Source organism: Embiotoca jacksoni, unplaced genomic scaffold (assembly GCF_022577435.1).
Source record: "Embiotoca jacksoni isolate LCO1_2020_lvr unplaced genomic scaffold, fEmbJac1.0.p SCAF_16, whole genome shotgun sequence".
NCBI classification, from domain to species: Eukaryota; Metazoa; Chordata; class Actinopteri; family Embiotocidae; genus Embiotoca; species Embiotoca jacksoni.
This window is the reverse complement of record NW_027185296.1, coordinates 4,096,461-4,119,875: the sequence shown is the minus strand read 5'-3', so window position 1 is coordinate 4,119,875 and position 23,415 is coordinate 4,096,461. Positions and strand designations below refer to the sequence as shown.

The 23,415-nt window shown below is 41.3% G+C and overlaps 2 protein-coding genes across 2 annotated transcripts; one reads left to right on the top strand and one right to left on the bottom strand.

Moving 5' to 3' along the window:
* The first annotated feature begins 361 nt into the window (after positions 1 to 361).
* Positions 362 to 10,159, top strand: scyl3 (SCY1-like, kinase-like 3). Its single transcript, XM_069150309.1, has 13 exons — positions 362 to 945; positions 1,590 to 1,775; positions 2,015 to 2,128; positions 3,298 to 3,354; positions 3,437 to 3,539; positions 3,622 to 3,733; positions 3,823 to 3,900; positions 4,032 to 4,171; positions 4,342 to 4,532; positions 5,215 to 5,386; positions 6,296 to 6,460; positions 6,550 to 7,343; positions 8,585 to 10,159. Exons 1-13 carry the CDS (start codon positions 781 to 783, stop codon positions 8,645 to 8,647), a joined length of 2,340 nt encoding a protein of 779 aa, XP_069006410.1. The 5' UTR covers positions 362 to 780; the 3' UTR covers positions 8,648 to 10,159.
* firrm (fignl1 interacting regulator of recombination and mitosis) lies at positions 9,605 to 21,523 on the bottom strand. Its single transcript, XM_069150307.1, has 25 exons — positions 21,386 to 21,523; positions 21,082 to 21,237; positions 20,669 to 20,708; positions 20,489 to 20,577; positions 20,135 to 20,239; positions 19,620 to 19,760; positions 18,919 to 19,081; positions 18,697 to 18,781; positions 18,443 to 18,581; positions 18,007 to 18,096; positions 17,808 to 17,872; positions 17,575 to 17,723; positions 15,905 to 16,034; positions 15,314 to 15,500; positions 14,683 to 14,765; positions 14,509 to 14,560; positions 13,856 to 13,945; positions 12,575 to 12,760; positions 11,748 to 11,867; positions 11,561 to 11,656; positions 11,369 to 11,479; positions 10,986 to 11,090; positions 10,810 to 10,890; positions 10,580 to 10,726; positions 9,605 to 9,998 (listed from the first exon to the last, which is right to left on the bottom strand). Exons 2-25 carry the CDS (start codon positions 21,175 to 21,177, stop codon positions 9,789 to 9,791), a joined length of 2,760 nt encoding a protein of 919 aa, XP_069006408.1. The 5' UTR covers positions 21,178 to 21,237; positions 21,386 to 21,523; the 3' UTR covers positions 9,605 to 9,788.
* Between the last annotated feature and the right edge of the window lie 1,892 nt (positions 21,524 to 23,415).

The window sequence follows — 23,415 nt, the reverse complement described above, 5'->3', positions numbered from 1 at the left end:
CAGAGTTTTACATAGTTTGTGACTTGGTTCTCTATTTTCGTCTGGGTCACCACATGGCAGTCACCTCTCCGCAGTTAAACACGAGTTATCTCGCACCACTTTGGACGCAAGCATTAGCTTAAAGAGGAGGGGTGTCCTCATCGTTGTCAGAATTTTACACTTATATTTAACCCTTAGTAATGTTGCACTTAATACCTAAGGGATATTAGTCACTTGATATCGACGTGAAAATTCAAAAAACCTTGACTAAATCAACACCAGTCCGCTATTTATTATCATTTTTGAAGGTACTAGTGTCCCCTGCTCTGTGGTTTGGTCTTTTACCGGAAGAGTCTGTGTTTACAGCAGCGTCGCTTTTGCTCCACGTTAGCGCCGCTGATTTGACAAGCAGGGGACGGGAATTATTCAATGCTTTTTGTAACAGTTTTGATGATTTTAATCACTTCTTTAAATTTGTGACACGCTGCGATTTGCGAGAGTGTTTGGAGGCGGAGGAGGAGGAGGAGGAGGAGGGGAGGCTACTGACGATCAACAGCTATGACAGCCTGGCGAACGTAGCGCCCGAGTTTGGCCAGCTAGGCGGCTAATAACACCAGCTAACCTGTAACGCAGCGGTACAGTAGAAAACAGTAAAACAACCAGTATGTCGGCTTCACTCCGTAACAACCGTACACAGCTGCATGTTTGACGACGGGCGCTCGCGTTGCCACATATCACGTTCGGCTCGCGGCGGCTTCTATGTCCCCGCGTTGACCCGCTGGTCCGGGAACAAGCGCGGTCATGGGTGCGGAGAGCAGCGCGGTGCGGAGCTGCACGCTGGAGGAGCCGCTCCTGACCCTGCCTTCCGGACTCACCATGTACTCGGCAGTGCTCCAGGACGGAAAGCCTGCGTCTGTGTTTGTCCACAAGCAGGGCAATGAAGACAAGGTCAACAAAGCTGCCAAGGTGTGTACGTGGGGTGCGTCATAGTCTTTTGTCGTTACGCGTGTTGTCTTTTTTTTTTTTTTTTTCTTTGCGTAAGTGTTACAAGCTGCAGGTACGACACAAACGTCCTGTCGCAGCAATGAAAAGAACTTCACTTCCTGCGTACAATATTGCAGTTAGCTTTTTTTTTTTCCCCTCTCACCCCTCTCAAACTGCACAAAACGCATCTGCAATTAAAATGTCCCCATCTCTAAAACACAACATCTTTGGGGTTCCATTTGAGACAAAACGATGTCCACGTGAGCACTGTGTCCACTAATCCCTGTCATTTGACGGTGGTGTGGATGTGGTGTGTTGAAGTGGGATACTCGGCAGACATTCAATTCGACAGACCTCAGATTATGATTCAAACAACAATGTAGGATTTTCGGATTTCAGCGTAGCCCGTGTTAAAGTACAGTAAAGTTTCCTTATAATATGTAAGGTGAACTGCCATACAGCCAGCCAAAGCCAGTAAAAGATATACGCATGCTTTTATTTCATTATGTTTTCTATTTTTTTTTTTTTTTTTTTTTTTTTTTGCTGCGTTATGTTCACATTATATAGAAACTAAAAACAGGATAGATTTTGGTATATTCCCTAAATCTACCTTTCATTTCCTGCAGCACCTGAAGACACTGAGGCACCCATGTCTGCTGCGCTTCCTGTCCTGCTCAGTGCAGGACGGTGGCATCCACCTGGTGACGGAGAAAGTGCAGCCCCTGGAGCTGTTGCTGGAGAGCCTCTCTCCAGAGGAAATCTGTGCGGGCATCTACGACCTCCTGCAGGCACTAGTCTTTCTGCACGAGAGGGTGAGAAAGAGCAAGAAAAAGAACGGTTTGCTTCTCCTGCTGTGCCGCGTAATTATCTTAACGCATATGGTTAAAAAAAAAACCAAAAAAAACGTAAAGAAAGCAAAACGAGTTTAAGACATCACTTGAGGTGCTTTTTCATGTTTTGCATTAGTCATTGGCCATTTGTTGTCTGTTCATCCTTCCTTCGGTGTTAAACATGTATGCGTAGGTTTTAACTTGTCTTCCTCTTCCACCAGGGTAAATCGAGCCACAACAACGTCTGTATTTCATCGGTATTTGTCAGTGAAGATGGTCATTGGAAACTGGGAGGGATGGAAACTGTCTGCAAGTTCTCTGAGGCAACTCCTGAGGTAAAACGGAAGCACATCTATTACCGACACACAGTCTGTTTGTGCACTTTGTTTGCGCTTTTCCTCACGAAAAATGTAAAAGCACCAGATGTGAAAAAGTAAGTAAATCCCCTGGAAATGAATGGCTTTGTTGGAAAAATTACTCAAGAGGCTCGGTTCAAAATCAAACACGTCGGACATTTATTCTTGCAAGAAGGAGCAACTACATGCACCCTCAAAGAGAGGTGTCCAGCAGTGCTCCCCCCCAGCAGATCTCTCCCCAGCAGTCCTTCCCCCAGCAGTCCTTCCCATCACTCATCCGTAGGGCAGCTTTTATACAGTGTGACAAACAGTTGACAGTCACCCCCTATTCCCTTTGTATCTGCTTTCGTATGGTAATACTGAGTTGGTTGCAGGTCACAAGATAAGGACACAGGGGAGTCGTCAATTCGATGCGGAAAGTAAAACAAAAAGAATCACTTGCAAATAAGACAGAAAACACAAGAAACTTTTCGGAGCCTGCTTGACGAGAGACTTTCTGGAGCCACAATGCAAACAAGAGGAAGAGACAAATCTTTTTTTTTTTTTTTTTTTCCCATCAGGCTTGTTTGACATATTTGGGCAAGCAAACACCTGATCCTCTTTGAAACAGTTCTTACAAATAAAGGTGATATACTTGGGAGGAAAAAGTGCTTTGTCAGTTATTTATTTAACAAAAATATCAACAGATGTGACAATATTCCGTGGAAAAAGTAAGTACACACTTGTCAGAAGGTGCTAGTATTTTCCTCTTCAGCAGGAAAAGCTTCCTTTAGGCATTTGGCATAACCTCCATCCCTGACATCAGCTTGTTGCCATTTCTGACCACCCTTCCATGATAATATCCTTCAGTTGCAAGATGTTTCAGGGATTTCTTACATGTACTGACTGTTTTAAATTCCCCTATTCAGTAACCCTCCATTTCTTCAATTTTAGACGTTCCTTGGTGGATACATTAGTGTGGTTATAGGCTCATATACTTGTTTGATTTGATCACTGTTATTAATAGGCACTGTTTCAAAGAGGATCAAATGTTATCTTCTTCAAATATGTTGAAAAAGTCGACAGTTTTCCATGGGATCAACAGAATTTACTTTTTCACATGACTATCAGTTTTATGTTTTGATTTTTGATTTTCTTCAACTCCTCAGTTTCTCACAAGCATTCAGAATGCAAGAGAGGCCAGCTGCATCCCTCCAGAGGAGCAGGTAAGCAGGTTAAAGATCATGACCGACAAGGACAGTACTTCTCGCTTTGTTCACAAGTTCTCAAGAAACATGTTGTTGACAGGTTGAAGGCTTTAAAATCCTCCCGGATAAACACGCTCACTCTCGGGACTGTTACTCTTTTGGAATGATGGTGGAGGCTCTCGTTCCGCTCCTGAATGGCTACGGTGAGTAGAGATGACCTCAGCCACTGCATTTAACCTTCATAAACACCCTCATACACTTATCCTGCTCTTCTGTCATGTCTAGTGTCACAGGAGCTGTCTGACAGCCTGACAAAGACCCTGCAGGCAGGCCTGCTGAACTCTGACCCTTTGTCTCGACCTCCACTCAGCCCCTTGCTGACTCATGACTTTTTCAGGTTCGTGTGGACACGTTTGCTTCTGTTGTTATCAGCACGCGCTGGGAATGACTTGCTTCCCAACACACTTATTATTTTTCTACGAGTAGGAATGACTTTCTGGAGGTGATGAATTTCCTGAAAAGCCTGACCCTCAAGACGGAAGAAGAAAAGAATGAATTCTTTAAGTAAGAAATGATTTGATCTTATTTGACATATGGTCTCTTTTCTTTGCATTCTTTCTAAGACTTTTATATATAAATGATCTGCGTAATATGAAAATTTGACAACATCTTACACGTTCCGGTTGTGTTTTTAGGTTTCTTCTCGACCGGGTCCAGAGCCTCCCTGAAGAGCTCGTAGCTGCACGGCTTATTCCCAAACTCCTCAACTCCCTCGTTTTTACAGAACCCATGGCTGTCAAAAGCTTCCTGCCTCATCTCCTAAGGCCAAAGAAGGGTGAGGGGGCATTTTATCAAACTCTTTCTCCTGCGGCTAATAATGACGATGATCTATTGATCGCAGTCTCAAAGAGAAAGGACAATCATGTGTAGTAGCTGACAGGCACAGATGAAGTGTAAAAACCTGAAGTAGTTGTTGTTCATGCTCTTCTCTACGTGTCCCGACAGATCCCAGCGGTGGTGGTAACAGTGAAGATTGCCTGCTGTCCGTGTCCCTTTACCGTAAACATGTGATTCCTCAGCTTCTCAAGCTCTACACGATCAATGAGGAACACGTCCGGATCGTGCTGCTGGCTCACATCCACATCTACGCCGAGTTCTTCTCCCACGATGAGCTCAAAAACCGGATCCTACCTCAGGTACAGTGTCATCTTAGGAGCACCGTTTTGAAATCACCAGTTGAAGTTAAGGGCTAGTTTACATTTTCAGGAAATGCTCTCCTTCGGTTTTACGCTGAGAGACAAATGAGAAGACTGATACAGTCGGGGAGATTAGTTTAGCTTTGCGTAAAGGCTGGAAGCAGAGAGAAACGGCAAGCCGAGCTCAGTCCAACGATCAGTACCAGGCAGTACCTACCTTTTGAGTATGATATACAGTGGTGCTTGAAAGTTTGTGAACCTTTTAAGATTTTCGATATTTCTAAATGAACATGGCCTAAAACCTCAACCGGATTTTCAATGAAGTCCTTAAAATAGATAGAGAACCCAGTTAAACAGAAGAGATAAAAAAATATATATATTGTACTTAGTCAGTCATTTATTGAGGAAAGTGGTCAAATATTGCATATCTTGTTTTTATTTCATTTGTTTAATTGGGTTTTCTTTATCTACTTTTTAGACCTTTGTGCAAATCTGATGATATTTTAGGTCATATTTATGCATAAACTCACAACAAACCTTCTAGCACCACATGAGGAAAAAGAAGAATGTAAATTTTGTTTTCTGGAAGGTATAGACGGAAATAAAAAGAGTAGGGTTGACATAAATGTCATGATGCAAATCTCTAAACTTCATAATGTCTTCTGTTTGGCTGTGGCTGCAGGTTTTGTTAGGAATGAGAGACACCAATGACTCTCTGGTTGCCATGACACTGCAGAGTCTGTCGGTGTTGGTGCCCTTGCTGGGGGCTCAGGTGGTCGTCGGTGGAGAGAGAATGAAGGTCTTTAAACGCACCTCGCCCAACTTTACCAAGTCGACAGAGGTCACCCCTGAAAGTAAGCAAGGCCCACCTATTGATGATAAAAGCTGCTACAGTATGTCAACGATGTGTGAAGAAAACTCCTCGAATAAACTGTGCACAAAGAGAGGACAATATGTAAAGTTTCCTTAGATAATATGGTTGTACAACTTTGTGCAATTGGGCCTTAGATTGACTTTTTTTTTTTTCCATTTCCTCACCTGGAACAGTTTGGTTTTCCACGTGGTGCCTGGATTCAAATGAGTAACTTTTGATTAAGTCAGAAGCCTGCTAAGTACTCTGATGCAGCCTCTTATGAAAGAGAGAAAGTAGAACAACTGGCAGTTCTTAGTTAAAAAAAAAAAAAAAAAAATTAATATTGTTGCATAAGGCAATTTTGTTGTTTTAAGCAGTGATTTACAGCTGAACAAAAGTAGACCGCTAATGTCTCGGGTACATTGCTCACCATTGTACATTTTTTATAATGGATCGTCTTTGGTTTTGAAAGGAGCTCTCTGCCGTTTGAGCTCAGGCTAACAGGAATTACCAGTTTTACAAGTAAGACCTTAGATACAGTTGCAAAATCATCAGATAACCAGTACAGGGACGTCCAAACTAATATGGTATGATTGACAGCAGGGAGGAGCCTATGGCCGAATGTTGTCATCATGTTCGACATGTCTTCGCTTAATAATGCCCCGGTGATGAACTCGAGCCAGACCCTCAGGTTTTGTGAGAGGACCAGTTCAACCTAGAAAATCTGGAAAATTAAATGTCACATAATTATGTCTCATAATCCCTCGTTACTTGCCGTGCAGTCAAGCTGCTCCTGAGTGTTATTAAAATAAATCTGCACACTCGGCAAACAGTTTGTGGATATTTTTTTTGTTTTTTTGAAAAGGTAACATTTAGCCAACCCTCATCTTACATTATCTCTGTTCTATAGCCTCACCTGTCCATATAGTTGGAGGCTCCCACCCTCAGATGGCACAGCCTTCCAAAGTACTGAATTTGTTCCCCAGACCGACAGGAAATGACAGCTCGGTCCTCGGTCACATGGGGAGCATAGCAGGTACTCGGGAGACACCAAGAGTTATCACACCAATATCAGGTAAGCGCTCCACTTAGTGCTGTAAATTTAATTTAAGTTGATTTTCTGAGACCTGCAGCTCAGCCTGTCTTTTCTGTCGTGTGTCCTAGATGTCAGTAGGCAGATGTCTCTACCTTTAAATGGCTTTCGTCAGGACAGAGAGATGGAGCTGCTGTCGTACAGCCCAGAACAGGCCGACAGACTAGAAGGCGCCGTGGAGGACTGGCCTGACTGGAGTGACCCTGAGGAGAGTGAGAATAGGGACGGACAGTCAGTCCAGATCCACATTCAGGCCTCCAAGAGAGCAGATCGACTGCCTCTCCCACGTCGGAACACAGAAGAGGAGCCGTGGGATGACTTCGAGGACACCGAACCTACCTCGGATATCTCCCCCACCGCTCCTTTATCAGACCCGGTCATACTGACGGCGCCCAGAGGGAGCTCTACCACTGCATCTGCAAAACATGCTCCCGAAGCACTGAGACTGGGCTCCTCTAAACCCCTGAGACTGACCTCAACACTGCGACAATCGACACAGAGCAAGGCCGCTTCGTCATGGGACAATGACTGGGCTCGAGAGGAGAAGGAGAAATCACACAACCCATCAAACCCCAGGCCCAAATCTACAGTTTCACAAAACACGGGTGGAGTAGGAGGTCTGGGGGAGGAGTTCACCATCAAGGTGAAGAAAAAGGTGGAGCAGGACCCCGAGCTGGATCTGTTTGCAGACATGGTGCCGGACATCAAGTTGTCCTCTCCGGCTCTGCTGCCACAAGAAGGGAGTAGCGTGTTTGAAGCAGGACTTTCCACAGCCTCTTCAGATAATACTAAATCTCTGCAGCTTGACTCATCCATCGATGCTCTAACACTGACTTCTAAGTTCGCAGCAGCCAACATGTCTGAGGTGAGTGTGTGTATTATTTCCTGAGTTTTATTTTTTTTTATCAGGTTTTTAAGGTGGAAAGATACTTTTACTTTTTTGGGCTCTCACAGCAATCTTTACAGACAGTATAAGAACCAGAGGTGCAGAGAGTTGTTTCTAACTTTGTCCTCTGTGATCCATAAATATGAAACAGTGTCTCCACGCAGCCTCTTATGAGGCATGTCCATGACTTTGAGCTAAATTGTTGACTTTATTACTTATCAGTCCCTCCAGAAAATCATGATCTTGCTATCACAATTATTGTAACACATTCAACCAATCTCAATATTCAGAGAGCCTTCAGTTTTGCAAAACGGCAGTAAAATCGCTAAAAAAAAAATATTTTTAAACTCGGTAAAACTGACGTCATTAGGGCACAGAATAAACCTTTCTGAACAAAACTTACTTCATCAACAAAAATAGCATCCTATTCATAGTCAGAAAGCTCATCAACCTCTCCTCACCGTCAAAGCAAACCACATGCCAGTTGACCAGGAAAAAAAACCCAGCAAAACCTAAAGTGAAGGTGTTTATGGGAAATGTATTCTCATCATGAGAGTTCAGCAAACAATCTTAGAAATTCCCTGCGTCAGTCCAATCACACAGTGTTAAATTACTAAAGTTTTTTTTATTTTACATCCTTACAGTTGCACTTTGTTTTTGTGTATGTGGTTTGTTGAATTATTAGCATTTCGGAAACGGAAAAATGTTCAGCTATTTCTGTGTTGTGTAGTGCGCTTATTATCATAGGAAGTGAAGTCGAATTTTGCCAATTGCAATTTCACTGACAAAACGTATAAAACGTCGCAAATTACTTCACAGCTTTTGAGAAAAGCTGCTGCCAAATGAAGTATTTAGATCACAACAGTCACGGAAAATGGTCGCAAAACTCTGAAGGGACGGACTTTTTAGAAGTCTCGAGTTTCAGTTATGTAGTATTTTACAAACTGAAGTCTGAATAACAATCAGACCAAAATGAAAGGAATATGGTATACTGGTGGCTAAAATCTTTTATAACCTATGATTGTGTAACACAACCGGACGCAGTTTGAACAGTGTGAGAGACAAAAAGCCAATAGGAGATACAGGTTTGTGGACAGCATCCATAATTCATGCTTTCAGAGGGTGGCTTTTCTGTTAATAATCGCACGTGCAACAGTGACGGACTTTCTCTCCGTTTGCAAACTCGCTGCTGATTGTTCCTCGTTTATTTTCTCTCTCAGTCTGAAACAGACGGCTGGGGGGACGGCGATGACCTGAACTGGGAGGATGAGAACGCCTGGTGACGACGTTTGACACATCAACTCCATCTGGAGCGAAACACTCAACCACTGGAAAAATCAAAATCCACGCGCCACGTCTGGAGTGCCACTTGACATCAGACCAGGAAACTGGAAGTAGCTTCTCATTTAACATAATGCAGTAAGAATGCTAATGACAGGGATGGGCTGAGACTTTTCAGATGGTGCTGGCCTTGGACAAGAGAAGCCATTCATGATTGTTTGCCAATTGATATTAATGACCTCGAGAGGTGAGCGTCAACCCGTTTTCATCTGCTCTTCTGGTTCAATTTTTTTTTAATTTTTTTTTTTTTTTTTAAATTGTGCCAATTTTACTCCTGGGTTTAAGATCAAGATCAGACACCACAACATGTCCAAAATGAGTCTAGCTTGATTTACAGAAGGCTTGCACTTTGAATGAATGTGAAATAGGGAGTACATAATTTATTAGGAGCTTTTTGATTGCTGGTGAAATAAAACTTTTACTGTATTAAATGTTACTGTTCTGTTTGACAGTTCATCGCCTTTTTCCCCTGCTGTTGCCGGCTCTATTTTACTCACTTTGCGACTTGCCCGAATACATTTTCTACTGCAGATGGTACCTCTTCAACGCAGTGTCGTCACTGTAGCAACACTGCACGATACGGCCGTGACGTTATCTTCAACGCGACACACTCACGGATTTGCGCAGGACGTCGCACACACGGTGATTGCAACGATTCTCTCTGACCAATCAGAGGTCAGCTGTGTTTTCACGTTGCCTTTTAGTATCAGCTCGGCTGACTAGGAACCTCGACCGAGGCGATACCAAAAAAATAGTACCAGCTAATATTCACAACTTTTGCCCTGTAGAAAACCAACAAAGTGAGTCGAGTTGGTACCGGCAGTGGAAAAGGGGCTCGGGACATTTGGTACCCGGGGAGTGAAGACTCTTAGACTTGCTGCTAAAAGAAATACAAAATGTTTAGAATTCAAAAAGGTTTAATAAACGGCAACAAACTGGATCACGCATCAAGATTGGCAGTTTTAAAAAGACATGAAGAGGAACTATTTTCAGTAGCAGCAAAAAGGTATCGACCTTCCCAGATAGATCCGTTTTTATGTACAGAAAGTACATAATCTGAGGCTGAACGACAATCTGGAGCAGCTAGGTCGTGTGTCTTACTGTGCTGATGTTGGCTATGAGGGTCTGCAGCTCCTGTAGTCTGGATTCCAGCCACTGTGGAGGTGGTGCAGTCGTGTTGGCTTTGCCTTCAGTGAGAGCCTGGAGGGCTTTTAAAGCGCTCTCAGCTGTCCGGATGTAGCGGCTGTACTCCTCCCCGGTGCTGCTCTCCTGCCGAGCTCTCTTTAAGCATGGCTGAGAGGGGAGGAATAATTAAAGGCAACATGCAGATCTCATTTCGTGAATTTATTCATACTAACGACATGATTTCTTCATTTTTTTTTTTTTTTATGTTTTTTACAGTACTGCACTACTCTTGTTTTTAACCAAGTGAAGTTTGACCTGAGATCTTGTTATACAAAGATTAAATGCACTTAAATCTCATCAAAAATATGTGTGGAAATGCAAACGAACAAAAGTCGGTTTCAAACCAAAAAGTCCAATTTTGTTGGAAGCCCGCATTAAAATCTCAATCAATAGTTAAGTATTATTTTTGGTCACATTTAAATGGAATATCACCCCCTCTCGAAAACAAACAAGCGTTTACTGTAAATCTCTGTCAACTATAATTTTTTTAAAAAAAGTGATTTTTCAGAAGCCTAACTGTTTTTGTGCAATGTGCACTACCTCAGCGCTCAGGTGGTTGGTTTCAACACGAGTCATGCTGGCCAGCTACAACTGCCTTGGTCAGTATGTGCGAGGCACGGCTGTGTATGAGCATGCATATTCAGAGAGCCTGTGAACACATCATTGGTTAGTTTAAGGATTCTACTCACCTCTGAATCTGTAACAGCCTCAGCAGCCGCTTTGTTGGAAGCATCTTCTTTGTCGTGCTCCTGCTTCTCATTGTGTTGCTCAATCAATGGTGCCTCCTGTTTGAGCCTCCGCAGCCGTGACTCCACATCTTCCTGTGTATTCACAGTCTGCAGCGAAAAGATAGACTCATTCACCGACCTCTGTTTTATCTTCAGCCAAGCGTCATCGCAGTATGCTGTTAGTTCTTTACCTTGCTTAGATAATCTACCACTTTGGTCTTAGTTTCTTCCACGCACAGACTCTGGGAAATGACCTCCTCATGGTTTGTATTCTGAAAAAGCAAATAAAAGGTCATTTTAAGGCTTCAACTATACACAGTACAGCTCTGTATCTGAACTGCCAGCATCAGTCGAGTTCCTGCCATACCTCTGCAAAGTAAGAAAAGGCCTCCAGGGCGTGCTGATGGAGCAGCCAGGATCTGTCAGCCAACAGGACTCCAAACAGGCTACTCAGCCTCAGAAGAATCTGACTCTGGGGGACCGAAAGGTTTGTGTTACTGAGAAAATATCTGAATACAAATTTAAGAATTCAAATCTCTAAACTGCATAACAAACAGCCCCGTTGATCTTGACTGTAATTCCTTTTGGCAGATCCATTTTTTTGTGGGCCTCACAGGGTCAAGAATTCAAAGCGACTATCAGCGACAACATCCACAAAATAAGTTTCCTTGAACAACCGTTAGTAAAAACGGCAAAGGAATTACACGCATACAATTGTCATTAGAATTAGTAATGCTCTGGTTGTATGACCTGGCTTTCAGGAGGGACAAAGATCTTCCCCAGAGAGGAGAGGAACTGCAGAGCAGCCAGCAGCAGCTGATCGCTGCACTTAGAAACCACCGCATCCAGACACAACAGAGCCTGAAACAAAACAGCAGGTCAACACAACCAATCGTCACTCTCCAGATGTTTAATGTGGACGGTGAGGACGAACAAGCATACCTGACAAATGACTTGAGGCTCGAGGTTTTTCACTAAAACGGCCGATATTGAGAAGAGCAGCTGCAGAGTACGCATGAGCACAGGGCGGGTCTGCAACTGGAGTACGGCAGGTTGCAGGAACAACAGTCTTACATTTAGTATTTATTTGTTCATCCGTGTGTGTTCATGGTGTGTACTTTGTTCTCACCTGATCTGGACTCATCCGTAACCAGAGCTGAGTGACCATCCACCCAGCAGACAACACACACTGCTCCTCAGGAGGTGATTGGCCCTGAACCACCGCTAGGAGGGACAACAGCACCACATTCTGGTAACACAAGGAACTTTGTAAAAAAAAAAAACAATTCGGGCATTTTTTTCTCTTTCAAATTCCACCACTCTGCTGCTGCTGCTCCCTTACATTGTTTTCTTGGCTGGGTTTAATCATCCTGGCAACAATTTGACTGATAGGTACTAAACAACGTCAAGAGAAAAATCTGAATCATAATGGAAGCAGAAATTTATACTGTGATAAAACATAAAAACTAAAATGATGGTTCAGTTCATATCATTAACACCCCTTTAATTTCTAAAAAGCAAAAGAGCTGTGAAACTCTTCTCCTTGAGACCACTAAGATCTCAGACTGGCAGAGGAGAGGTCACTTAATCTTATCGTTTCATTCGTTTGAAACAATGGGAACACTTATTGTGGATATTTATAATCTTTCCCTTCAGTGCACAAGGACAGAAACTGCTGTAGCCTTGTCCTTGATGCTTGCACCGCATCTACCTCACCATGTATTGAATATCAGTCAATGCATTTTCCCTATTACATGCAAGTTTATAATATTAATGTGCATCATTATTATTTGGAGTTCCTTAAATTTTGTCCTTTACACTTTTAGGGTGTCTTCACTTGAGTACAAAGACATCAACCCACCACTGATTGATGCTAAGTGAAGGTAAAAAAAAAAAAGAAAAGAAGAAGAAAAGATGTCCTCTACAATGTTGTCCTCCAAATGAGGTTGTCCTCACCACTTTGTCCACTTGTCCCAGTTTGTAGCCTCCACTCTGCCAGTCGCTCAGACCTTTTTGAGCAAAGCCAATCATTTCTGTCTCCACGCGGTGACGGGTGTCATGTGACAGAGCTCTGAGGAGGACATGATGCCACACTGGAAGGTTTTCCACCTCAGAGGGAGGGAAATGTGCCACCAGATCCATCTGGAAAAACAAAAAATGTGTATAAATGACCACAAAAAAAAAAAAAAAAATCACCTTGTATCAAGGTTTTAATCTTGTACAATTCATCGGGTTTTTTTTTTATTTTATCGACAAAATCAAGAGGCATCATCCAAAACCAGAAAGTGTCTCTCAGTCTGCACTGGTAGGTGGTGCAGATGACTGAAAAAGTTAAGGACTAAACTCGAGAATCTAAATTCAATGCAAACTTACATGTATGTATCTAAATAAAAATAAAAATAAAAATAAAAAAACATGTCAATGTTGACATGTACAACCTTTTATTGTGTGACAATACAAATAAAATAAGAAAATACAAGCTTTGAACCACTTTAAGTTTGGAATTCATTAAATGAAAGGTTTAAGAAATGGTGCACTCCAGACTGAACACAGGTTTATAATGAAAACATGCTTTCAGTGTTTTTTTGTACTGTTAGATGTAAATTTAATACATATAGCCATTAAATATTTGCAAAAATCCACAATTTTCATTGTTTAAGGGACTCTTCAAATTAAAGATGCAAGAATTATTTGATTAATCGTTCAGTTAATCAACAGAAAACTAACTGCCAACTATTTTGATGATTAATTATTCGTCGAGTCATTTTTTAGTGAAATATCTTTTAAATGATCTGATTTCAGCTTCTTAAATGTGAATATTTTCTGGTTATTTCTGTCCTCCATGATAATAAGTTGACTATCTTTTACTTGTGGACTGTTTGTTAGGACAAAACAAGACACTTTAAACTGCACCTTGGGCTTTGGGAAACACTGAATGATATTTTTCACCATTTATTGACATTTTAAAGACCAAACATTTCATCTATTGATAAAATGATCAACAGATTAATGAATAATGACAGCGCGCCTTCAAATATTCTTGCCATTTATCATCTCATTTAGCCTTTCCATGTTCATAAGTATTTACTGAACTGTCAAATGTGACAGCAGTCACTGTGGATCCTCACTGTTTTGAGTGAAATTCAATTCGGAGCTGTTAAAAATGAAATGTTTTGGCCCTGTTGAGTATTTCATGAGTTTAGACAATTTTTCATTTCAGTTGTTGAGGTTTCTAACCTGGTGGTTTGGTGTCATAAGGAAAACCATGCGTCTCAGCAGCAAGCCCAGGTGGAGGGACTGATAACACTCAGTGGTGCACACTTTCACCTAAAGAAGAAGAGGGAGAGACAGAGAGGAGGTGAGGGACAGTGTGAATGTCAGTGTGAAGGCTCAGAAGGAGCGAGTGCATCGGGACATACAGGTGAAGACCTGAAGCAGAGGGACATGTGGATCAATGTGGGATCCAGCCTAATCTGATGATGTAATAAGGTATCAAGTTATAAAAAAGGTGTCACAGTCCTCAAATTCCAACAACACCAATTGTCACCTCTGTCGGGGTGCCACAGAAAACAGGGTTGGACCTCATACTAATCCATAACCCTACCGAGGGATTTAGAGTTATTTTAGAGAGGGCACAGGAGGAGGTAACGAACACGGAGAAACATCCATGACCTTGTGGAGTTGACCCAGCGTGGTGAGAGCCAAGATTTAGGAAGTTTGGAAGATCCGATAAACTATGTCCGGACTATGTCTCCACTACTGTGCAACTTTATAAATGTATGGGTTGAAAATATGTTGTGAGGTAACATTGTGCTTTCAAATCAAAATAAAACAAGAACACAACATTTTCTCTCTCTTATGTATTGTGTATTATTTTAGTCTCCACCCACCAGCTGAGCAATGAGGAGGACGTGATGGAGGCAAAGTTCTGCTGTCCCGTACCTGTCAGCAAAGACAACAAAAGCAGCAGCTGATTTAATACCAGCAAAGAGTACTAGTTCCCCATAATATTAAAAGCCAAATCTACATGGTGACCAGCGAAAAATGCATCTCCTCGCTCTCACCGGGCTGTAAAGCACCACACATCTGTTGCCAGAAGAGCTGTTTGAGTGTCCGCCTGCAGCACGGCATCGATCAAACAACATTCCTGGAAAAAACAAAGATGAATAAAAGAGAGAGGAAGTCAGATGGCAGGAAGGAGAGTGAACAGAGAAGAAAACAAAAACTGCATCAACATATTACACCCACACAGGGAACGAAAAGTGAAAGAATAACTTGCTTTGAATGGTGGGAGACAAACCCAGCTGATATGATATCATACTGCAAATAAATAAATGACTACACATAATACTGTTTTTGAACCTGATGTCCATATCAGCGTTTAAGTGTTACAGTCCAATGACCATATAATGTGGCCAGTTAGTATGGTTTAATATGATCACATCAAGATTTTAGGTCTCCAAGTCAAAACAAACAGGATTTTTGAGGAAGCACATGATTATATGCTGCCCCATTGTCTCAAAACTCAGCGTGTATGACCTTTAAGATATGAAACACTGCTTCAAATAAAAGATTTTATAATACGCCCTCGACTTCAGATGGAACGTAGTCCAAACATCACTAGCATTCAGCATCAGGGTACTACTATTGATAATGCTTTTTAATAGTGTATGTAGTTATGTGTGTAGACCTCACCAGCACAGAAAAGTGCAGAGGGGGAAGCACAGCCACGCTGGCACAGAGGTGCACACAAATGTGTTGGTGCAGCGTGACCTGGACCTGGGCCTGACCCTTCAACATCACCCCCGGCAACAGCACCGGCACCTTACGCTCAGTGGAGCACCGGCAGAAACTAGCGAAGATGGCCTTGTAGAGGGGAAGCCTGGTGACAATAGCAAGGGAGAGAAGCTTGGACATTAACCCAACCAAAGTAGTCACAACAGCTGAGAAGACAAAAGAGGCTTTCTGAACACGTAACCTTTTTCAGGGCTAACTTATACACTAGGCCTTCTCAGCTTAAAAAAGACAAATCCACCCACGTGTGATGAAATTCTTAGTACACAATCAGACAAGCCAAACACACAATATGACAGAAGATCATAACTGTTAAATTATACCAGCGCTAAATTTGATCACAAATCTTGCATTTACCCTGTGGACTAAACACATCAATAATACATCAACATTGCTCACCGCTCACTCTTCCTGCTAAACACAACCAGTGCAGTAAAACACTAAATCCTTGAAAATATTGGATTTGATCACAACAAACTAAACCTTTATTACCTTGGCGTCTCTTCTGAGGACTGACTGCCGGCGTAAAAAAGCTGCATCACCTCCTCTGATTGGCCAGCCAACTGTCCCATGATGTTCACCAGCAGGAGACACTGAGGAAGCTCCTGTTCAGGATTTAAGCCTGCACACAGTGTGTTGCGGATTTAGTTTCACGAGTGTAAGTCCGCAGCTAGAAACATGATGTCACCATTTTTTGAGTAATGTTTAAGTAACATTTTACCAAACACACCACAATGTCCTAAATATAGAAACTATTGGATGTCAGCCTGCAGTAGGTTAGAGGTTTGGAAGGAAGCATCCTGAAGGAGTAATATATGACATTAATATAAATTATATTAATATTTGAATGCAATACACTGTACTGGCATCAGCTCTGATGTTGATAATATTCTATAGATTAGATCAGCAATGGACGATAAATGGGACTGGTGTATTCCTACTGTTCTAAAGGGTTTGGAGCATGTACTTTCACACTGGGGAAAATAAAGAAATGAACTACATATGAGGACTAAAAACCCTCAATGTTTGAGTGTGGTCTACTTTGGATGAAGTTTTATTGACTTATTTAGCTTATTTAAAGAGAAATAAACCTTGTAAACACTTGAGACCTGCAGCTTGATTCACATTCACCACAACACTTCTATTATTTTCTGTTGCACGTACAATAAACAGTTTTTGGTATTAGTCTGCAGAATTGTATTGGTCCGCAGCTAATCAGTGTAAAGTTTTTCCATTAGAAGGAATCAGGAAAGCATCTCTCAACCCTGCCAAAGTCCATCCATCAATCCAGCCATCATCTTCCGCTTATCTGGGGCAGGATCGCGGTGGCTAAGCAAGCTCACCCAGACTTCCCCTTTCCCATGCAACATTTTCCAGCTCATGCTGGGGGATCCCGAGGCGTTCCCAGGCCAGCCGGGATATACAATCCCTCCAGCATGTCCTGGGTCTTCCCCGGGGTCTCCTGCCAGTTGGGCGTGCCCGGAAAACCTCCAGTGGGAGGCGCCCAGGAGGCATCCTGATCAGATGCCCGAACCACCTCAGCTGACTCCTTTCGACGCGAAGGAGTAGCGCCTCTACTCCGAGTTCCCTCCTGATGTCCGAACTCCTTACCCTATCTCTAAGGCTGAGCCCGGCCACCCTACAGAGTAAACTCATTTCGGCCGCTTGTAGCCGCGACCTCGTTCTTTCGGTCATGACCCAGAGCTCGTGACCATCGGTGAGGGTCGGAATGTAGATCGCCCGGTAAACCGAGAGTTTCGCCTTCCGGCTCAGCTCCCTTCTCACCAGCACGGTCCGGTGCAGCGCCTGTTGTACTGCTGCAGCCGCACCGATCCGGCGGTCGATCTCCCGCTCCATCCTCCCCTCACTCGTGAACAAGACCCCGAGATACTTAAACTCCTTCGCTTGAGGCAGGCACTCCGTCCCCACCCGGAGGGAGCAATCCACCGGTTTCTGGCAGAGAACTATAGCCTCAGATTTGGAGGTGCTAAACCCTCATTCCCGCCGCTTCACACTCGGCTACAAGCCGCCCCAGTGAATGGTGGAGGTCGCGGTCCGAAGAGGCCAACAGGACCACATCATCTGCAAACAGCAGAGCTGCAATCCAGAGACCTGCCAAAGTATCTGGGAAAATTGGCACACAGGACAAGCTTTAGACTCACGCAGGTCCTGCTGGAGGACGACTTCAGCAAAGGATCTCAGAGACAACAGCTGGAGCAGGAGGGCATCCATGGGAACCAGAGCCGCCGCATTCAGCTCCTCAGACAGAGCCACAGGCAGCGCTGGAGCACACAAGCTGGGAGGGAACTTACTGAAAAACATGAGGTTCATCAACATAACTAGACGTCCAAACATCAAATTGTGGCTTAAATTTCCTTTCTGAAACCAAACGTACCTGATAATTTGGAGATAGAGTTGGTGAAAGCAGCTACAATACTTTGTCAGAAAAAAATTGAACTCCTGTTAAAAGGACAAAGAATGAGAAAATGTATGTTCAGTTGCTTTGATGTAAACATTAAAAAAACATAACAGAAATTGATGGTCCCAAGTTTTTTATACACAGAGTGTAGCAAGAAGATCCCAATTGTTTGTACCTTTATGTAATGAACCAAAGCGTTGGCAAAAAATCTGCACATCTTCGCAGTTTTCTGGAACAGTTTGTATTCAGGGCTTTGTGTGGCCTCCTTTAAAAAGGACAAAAGAGCATTAACCTGAAAGGTGCCCAAAATCAAGTTCACCTCAACATGATTAAACACAGGCCCTGTTTTTGATCTCAGTACAGTAGGTTAAAAAACAGGAAATATGCATCATGTGTTCCCTATGTAGGATACACAAACATTGTACTGACTAGTCATTTCAGGAAAGACAAAAATAAATCAGGCCGCTGCATGCAGGAAGCAAACTTTGGTAAAAGATGCTATAAATACTCATGTAAAAGAAGCACAATCTGTAGAAAACAGCAACAACAACAACAAAATATAAATAATGCTTGATAATATTTGATCTTTTTTATAAGCACAACTTTTCCACCTGTAGACCAGCATGTTTAATCTGCTCAGCCAGCTCCACACAGTTGTGAAAGGAGGCCAGCAGGTTGTCACACAGTCTGTTGCTGATGTCACCGTGATGTAGATGCTCCTCCACCAATGACTGGTACTTCAGGCTCTGTCTGCAAAAAAATAAATAATGACCATTTAAAATAAGCCACTTAGTGACCAAAAAAAAAAAAAAAAACGTAATAACTCACATAGTATGAAGGACAAGATGAGATAAACAGTACTTACTTGATGAGGAACTTCCATGTGTTTGCATGCAGTGCTATGTCCAGGTTGGAGATAATGGAGCAGATATCCAGAAGACTATGAATTACTGAGGAAGAAGAAACATGTCAAAAGAACTGAAGACTGCATTAATAGTAGTTCAAGTTCAATAAAGGAAAGGCTTTCTATTAAATAATGTGGCACTGAAACAAAGGGATGCACATGTGCACTGACAAATTAACACACCTGTAACAATGTCAGAGACCTCCTCCTCCGATGCATTGCTGTCAAGGGAGATCCGATCCAGCAGCTCCAGCAGACCCTTCTGGAGGGAATAGGCCTCCTTGAAGAGCCCCTGCAGGAGGTCAGCCACCAGGGACAGACGGCCACAGTAAACCACCTCACTATCCTGTCAACAACATGCAGAGTATGATTGAACGGATTTACATTTTTTACAGATTTAAAACCGATTTTTAAAAGCAGATCAGTTTAAAATGAGCTGTAACTGGTTTTACGTTCCTTTGTATCCCTACGTGGTTGAGTTTCCTGCTGCATTAAGATCACACTAGATTTTAGTTAATTAGCTTTTCTTGTGCTGTTGATAGCTTACGTAACCCATAAATAAACATGGTATAAATAAGAAAAGGAAATCTTAGGAACTTTGCACTTCATAATAATTGTATTTTAAAGACAATTTCAATCCCATTTTCAGATTTCTGTTTTCAATAAATAAGAGCAATAATACCTTAAACCACCAAATGCAACATCTCAATAATTACTTAATTACTGTTTGCGTGTCACCTTTATCTGTTGTCACTGATTCAAAGAGGTTCCACAGTTTGCTTGTCCGAATATGGCAAAAATGGCAACAATTTCTGGGGGATGCACATATTTTTTCCACATAACTATGTGGTAGCAACAGTCACCAGTAAACTGCTCAGACTGACCTTACAGTGCTGAAAAGTTTCCCTCAAGACTTTCAGGATACAAGTTGGTAACGAGCGGATAGCAGCGAGGTCAGGGGCTTCCTGAACTGAGCCTACGTGTCGCACGCAAGTGGATAGAGCATCAATTAACTGCATCATTGCCTGAAACAAACAGAAGGATCTTGTCAAAACATCAGATAAGACGCGAAGTTAGAACAATGTGTGTGTGTATATCTAGATATATCTATATATATATAGATATATATATCTGAGGACAGAAACAACACCTGGTGGGTGGGTGGGTGTTTGTGTGTAACATTACAACAATAATAGTTATTGTTATATATCTATATCTGTATATATATATCTATTTATATATATCGATATATATATATATTTATATAGATATATATAGATATATATAGATAGATAGATAGATAGATAGATAGATAGATAGATAGATAGATAGATAGATAGATAGATCTAGAGATATATATGCATACATAACTACATTGAAGTACATTGTGAAGTAGTACCTGAAGAATGTTCCTTAGTAAGGCACACAGTTCAGGGTTTTGACTTGAGAGCCCACCAACTTGATCCTTGACTTCTTTCATCATGCTGTCAAACATTGTCACTGCCTGCAGATGTCCGTGACAGACAAAGATAGAAAGGTCATCCCCTTCAGACAACAGTGCCAACTAACTATAATTAGTCAGTTAGTTCAGCCTACAAGAGATATATGATCTAAAATGTTAAATTAGCTATTTATTAGAGTATACACAATAAACAGCTAACAACAATACATGTAACCACAATGAAATGCTAGAGAGGGAATATACTGTACATAATAGGTTCAAAAGATAATATGCAGTCATCATGTTGTTTACCTTTGGTAAGATCTTGGAGAAGCACTCATCTTCCAGCTGTGACAAACCGATGTGAGGAAGGAACATGTCTGTAATTATCTTCAGTATACCTGCGAGGATGTTACAGTTTATACTTTGACTGCAAATACTATTAAAAGGTACAAAGTAAGTAATTACAAATTGTGCAGTTAAGAAACTTACGTATATGATCATCCCAGTTGTCAGATTTAAGATGCAAAGAGTGCAAACAGTCAAGGAAAAACACATCATTTCAGCAAATTAACTTTCACTGGGCAAGGTTAGCCAAATATATGAGGATTACAATAATATAATACAAAATAATGACAGATTAGAGTGGGGAAAACAAACTTGCAAAATGCTGAGCGTTAACAACATTTTCAATTCTCTGAAAGGTCTGAAGATGTTGGTGTTCCGCGTGACTTACAAAAACAGGCGTACCGTCTTCCATTATCTTGACTACAGACCTAATCATGTATCATTTTGTGTGCCTTTCAGGTTTGTTTTTTTTTTTTCTGCGTTTCGAAACCTGTGTGTAAACAGGTCAGTTAAAAATAAACTGACATGAGGTCATAATCTAAGGTTTGAGAGGATATCGTAAGTTTTGGCAGGACAGCCTTGAGCTCCTGGCGACAGGTTTCCTGACTCCACTGCACCACCTCGTCCAGAAGAGAAGCGTTGGTCTGGGACATGATGAGAGCCGGGGCAGGACAGCTCTGCAGTCCAAACGACGCCTGTCACCGAGTGACTCACTGAAAAATGACTGAGTTTAGTACAACAGCTTCCTCAGTCCATCTGTCTAACAACTGGTGTTACAATGCATTCCCTCACTGCTTCGACGAGTTCAGAGGAAACCTGCACTTGGCCGACGTTGACCAGCTTGAATAATACGCTTCCTACCATAAATGCAAGCCGGAATCTTCTTTTCAGAGGTTGAAAGTCACGCCAGCATTCAGAGGAGTAAGTTTCTCCCAACTTTACGACTTTATTTTGTTGAAGACTGCACTGTAGAAAAGACAGCAGACATGTCGACAAACATACCGCGCGCCGCTGTTTGAGTCGGATGTGACGTTTTGACGAAGCGTCTCATCTATCGTCAATCTGATTGGTTGGGATGTCAAACGCCAACGCGTTCAACCAATAAGAAAACGCAATGATTGTAAAGCGGGAAGTAACAACTGTCACTATGAAGCCACAGAGATCAAATTAAAAGGTGAAATATAAATAGTTGCATACACGTTTCTTCTGTAGTGAAGCAATAAATCCTACTAATCCAATACATTTGTGAATTGTATAAATATAGAGCAATTTCCACCACAACATTTTATATTTATTTGTGAAAAGAGGGTTTTTGATGGTCCCATTTTTTTTTTTCAATAACTTTGAATGCTGTAACTAATTTGAAATTGAAGGGGATTCCTCAATGAAATACATGATGGAAATCTAATAAAATTCCTGGGCAGATTAGTTTTAAGAAATATTGCTGTCAGTATGTATCTCAGACAACATGCGTTCGTCAACAATGAGATTTATTTATCTGATTTATCAATGTTTTTCATTAACACTTACTGTTTATACTATATATATATATATATATATATATATAGAGAGAGAGAGAGAGAGAGAGAGAGAGAGAGAGAGAGAGAGAGACTGTATATATCTGCATATATGTATATATGACTGTATACATTTTATTGCTTTTCTATTATTCTATTCTATTCTATTATTTTATTCTATTATTTATATTATTATCTTATTGCTTCTGTAAGCTGCTGTAGCAAAAAAAAATTTCCCTCTGGGATTAATAAAGTAAATACCTACCTACCTACCTACCTATACATCTGTCCATACTGTTTATACTTTTTATACTTTATTTATCTAACACACTGCACTGCACTTTTACTGCTTTCTTTTGCACTTCTGGTCAGATGCTAAAACTACTTTTCATTGTCCTAGTACTTGTACTCTGTGCAATAACAATAAAATTGAATTTGAATCTAAATCTGAATCTGAATTGATTATTTTTGGCAATGTTTTGTTTGTTTTTTTCCCAAATCAACAGTGTATACATACCCAAAAGATATTCGAGTTCAGTATCATAGAGGACTGAAGGAGGCAGAAATACGATTTTGTTTTTCATTAGAAAATGAGTCAGAATAGTTAATTAATTATCAGAATAGTTCGTAATTAATTTAATGTTGTTTAACTAATCGATTAATCAGCAAATTATGGCGTGAAGTGATGTGCCTTCACATATCTAAATTCATCAATTTAAAAAAACAAACATTGTAATATTCACAGGTATATTTTTATAAAACACTATAGATCCATAGAATGGCACAATGGGATATCAGATGCAAAGCACACTTGTGATAAGATGTATTCTGATTTAGGGTTAAATAAATGCCACACATGCCAGAAAAAAAGAGGTGGGCATACAAACTTTAAAATTTAGATGAACAGAATGAACAGAAAATAGGCACAAACCATAAGGCTTTCATGAGAATGAAATAAGCAAAAGCAGTAGCTCAAATAATTATGTCACATGAATTTATGATGACAACATATGGCACATATGGCCTCTACAATAGACCTACACCTGGAAGGGCTTAAATTATGCCCCTTTGAAAGTGGTTTCCCTCTCAAAGTGAAAAATGCACCTCATATGTAACAAATTCTACTTAATAATTTGTCTTTTGTGACTCACAGACAAAGTTTATGTTTGATTGCTAAAATATGTCTCATCATGGAAAGTTTTGTTGCATTTTGTGTTTAAAGCTATATGAAATTATTTATTATATATCATAAGTAATACTTATCAAAACACCACAGAAAGTCACTGAGATGTTTAGGGGATTATAGATTGTAAAGCTAACAGAAGGATGATATTAATGTCTGGAATTCCTGTTGACTCTGACCTGATTGACTCC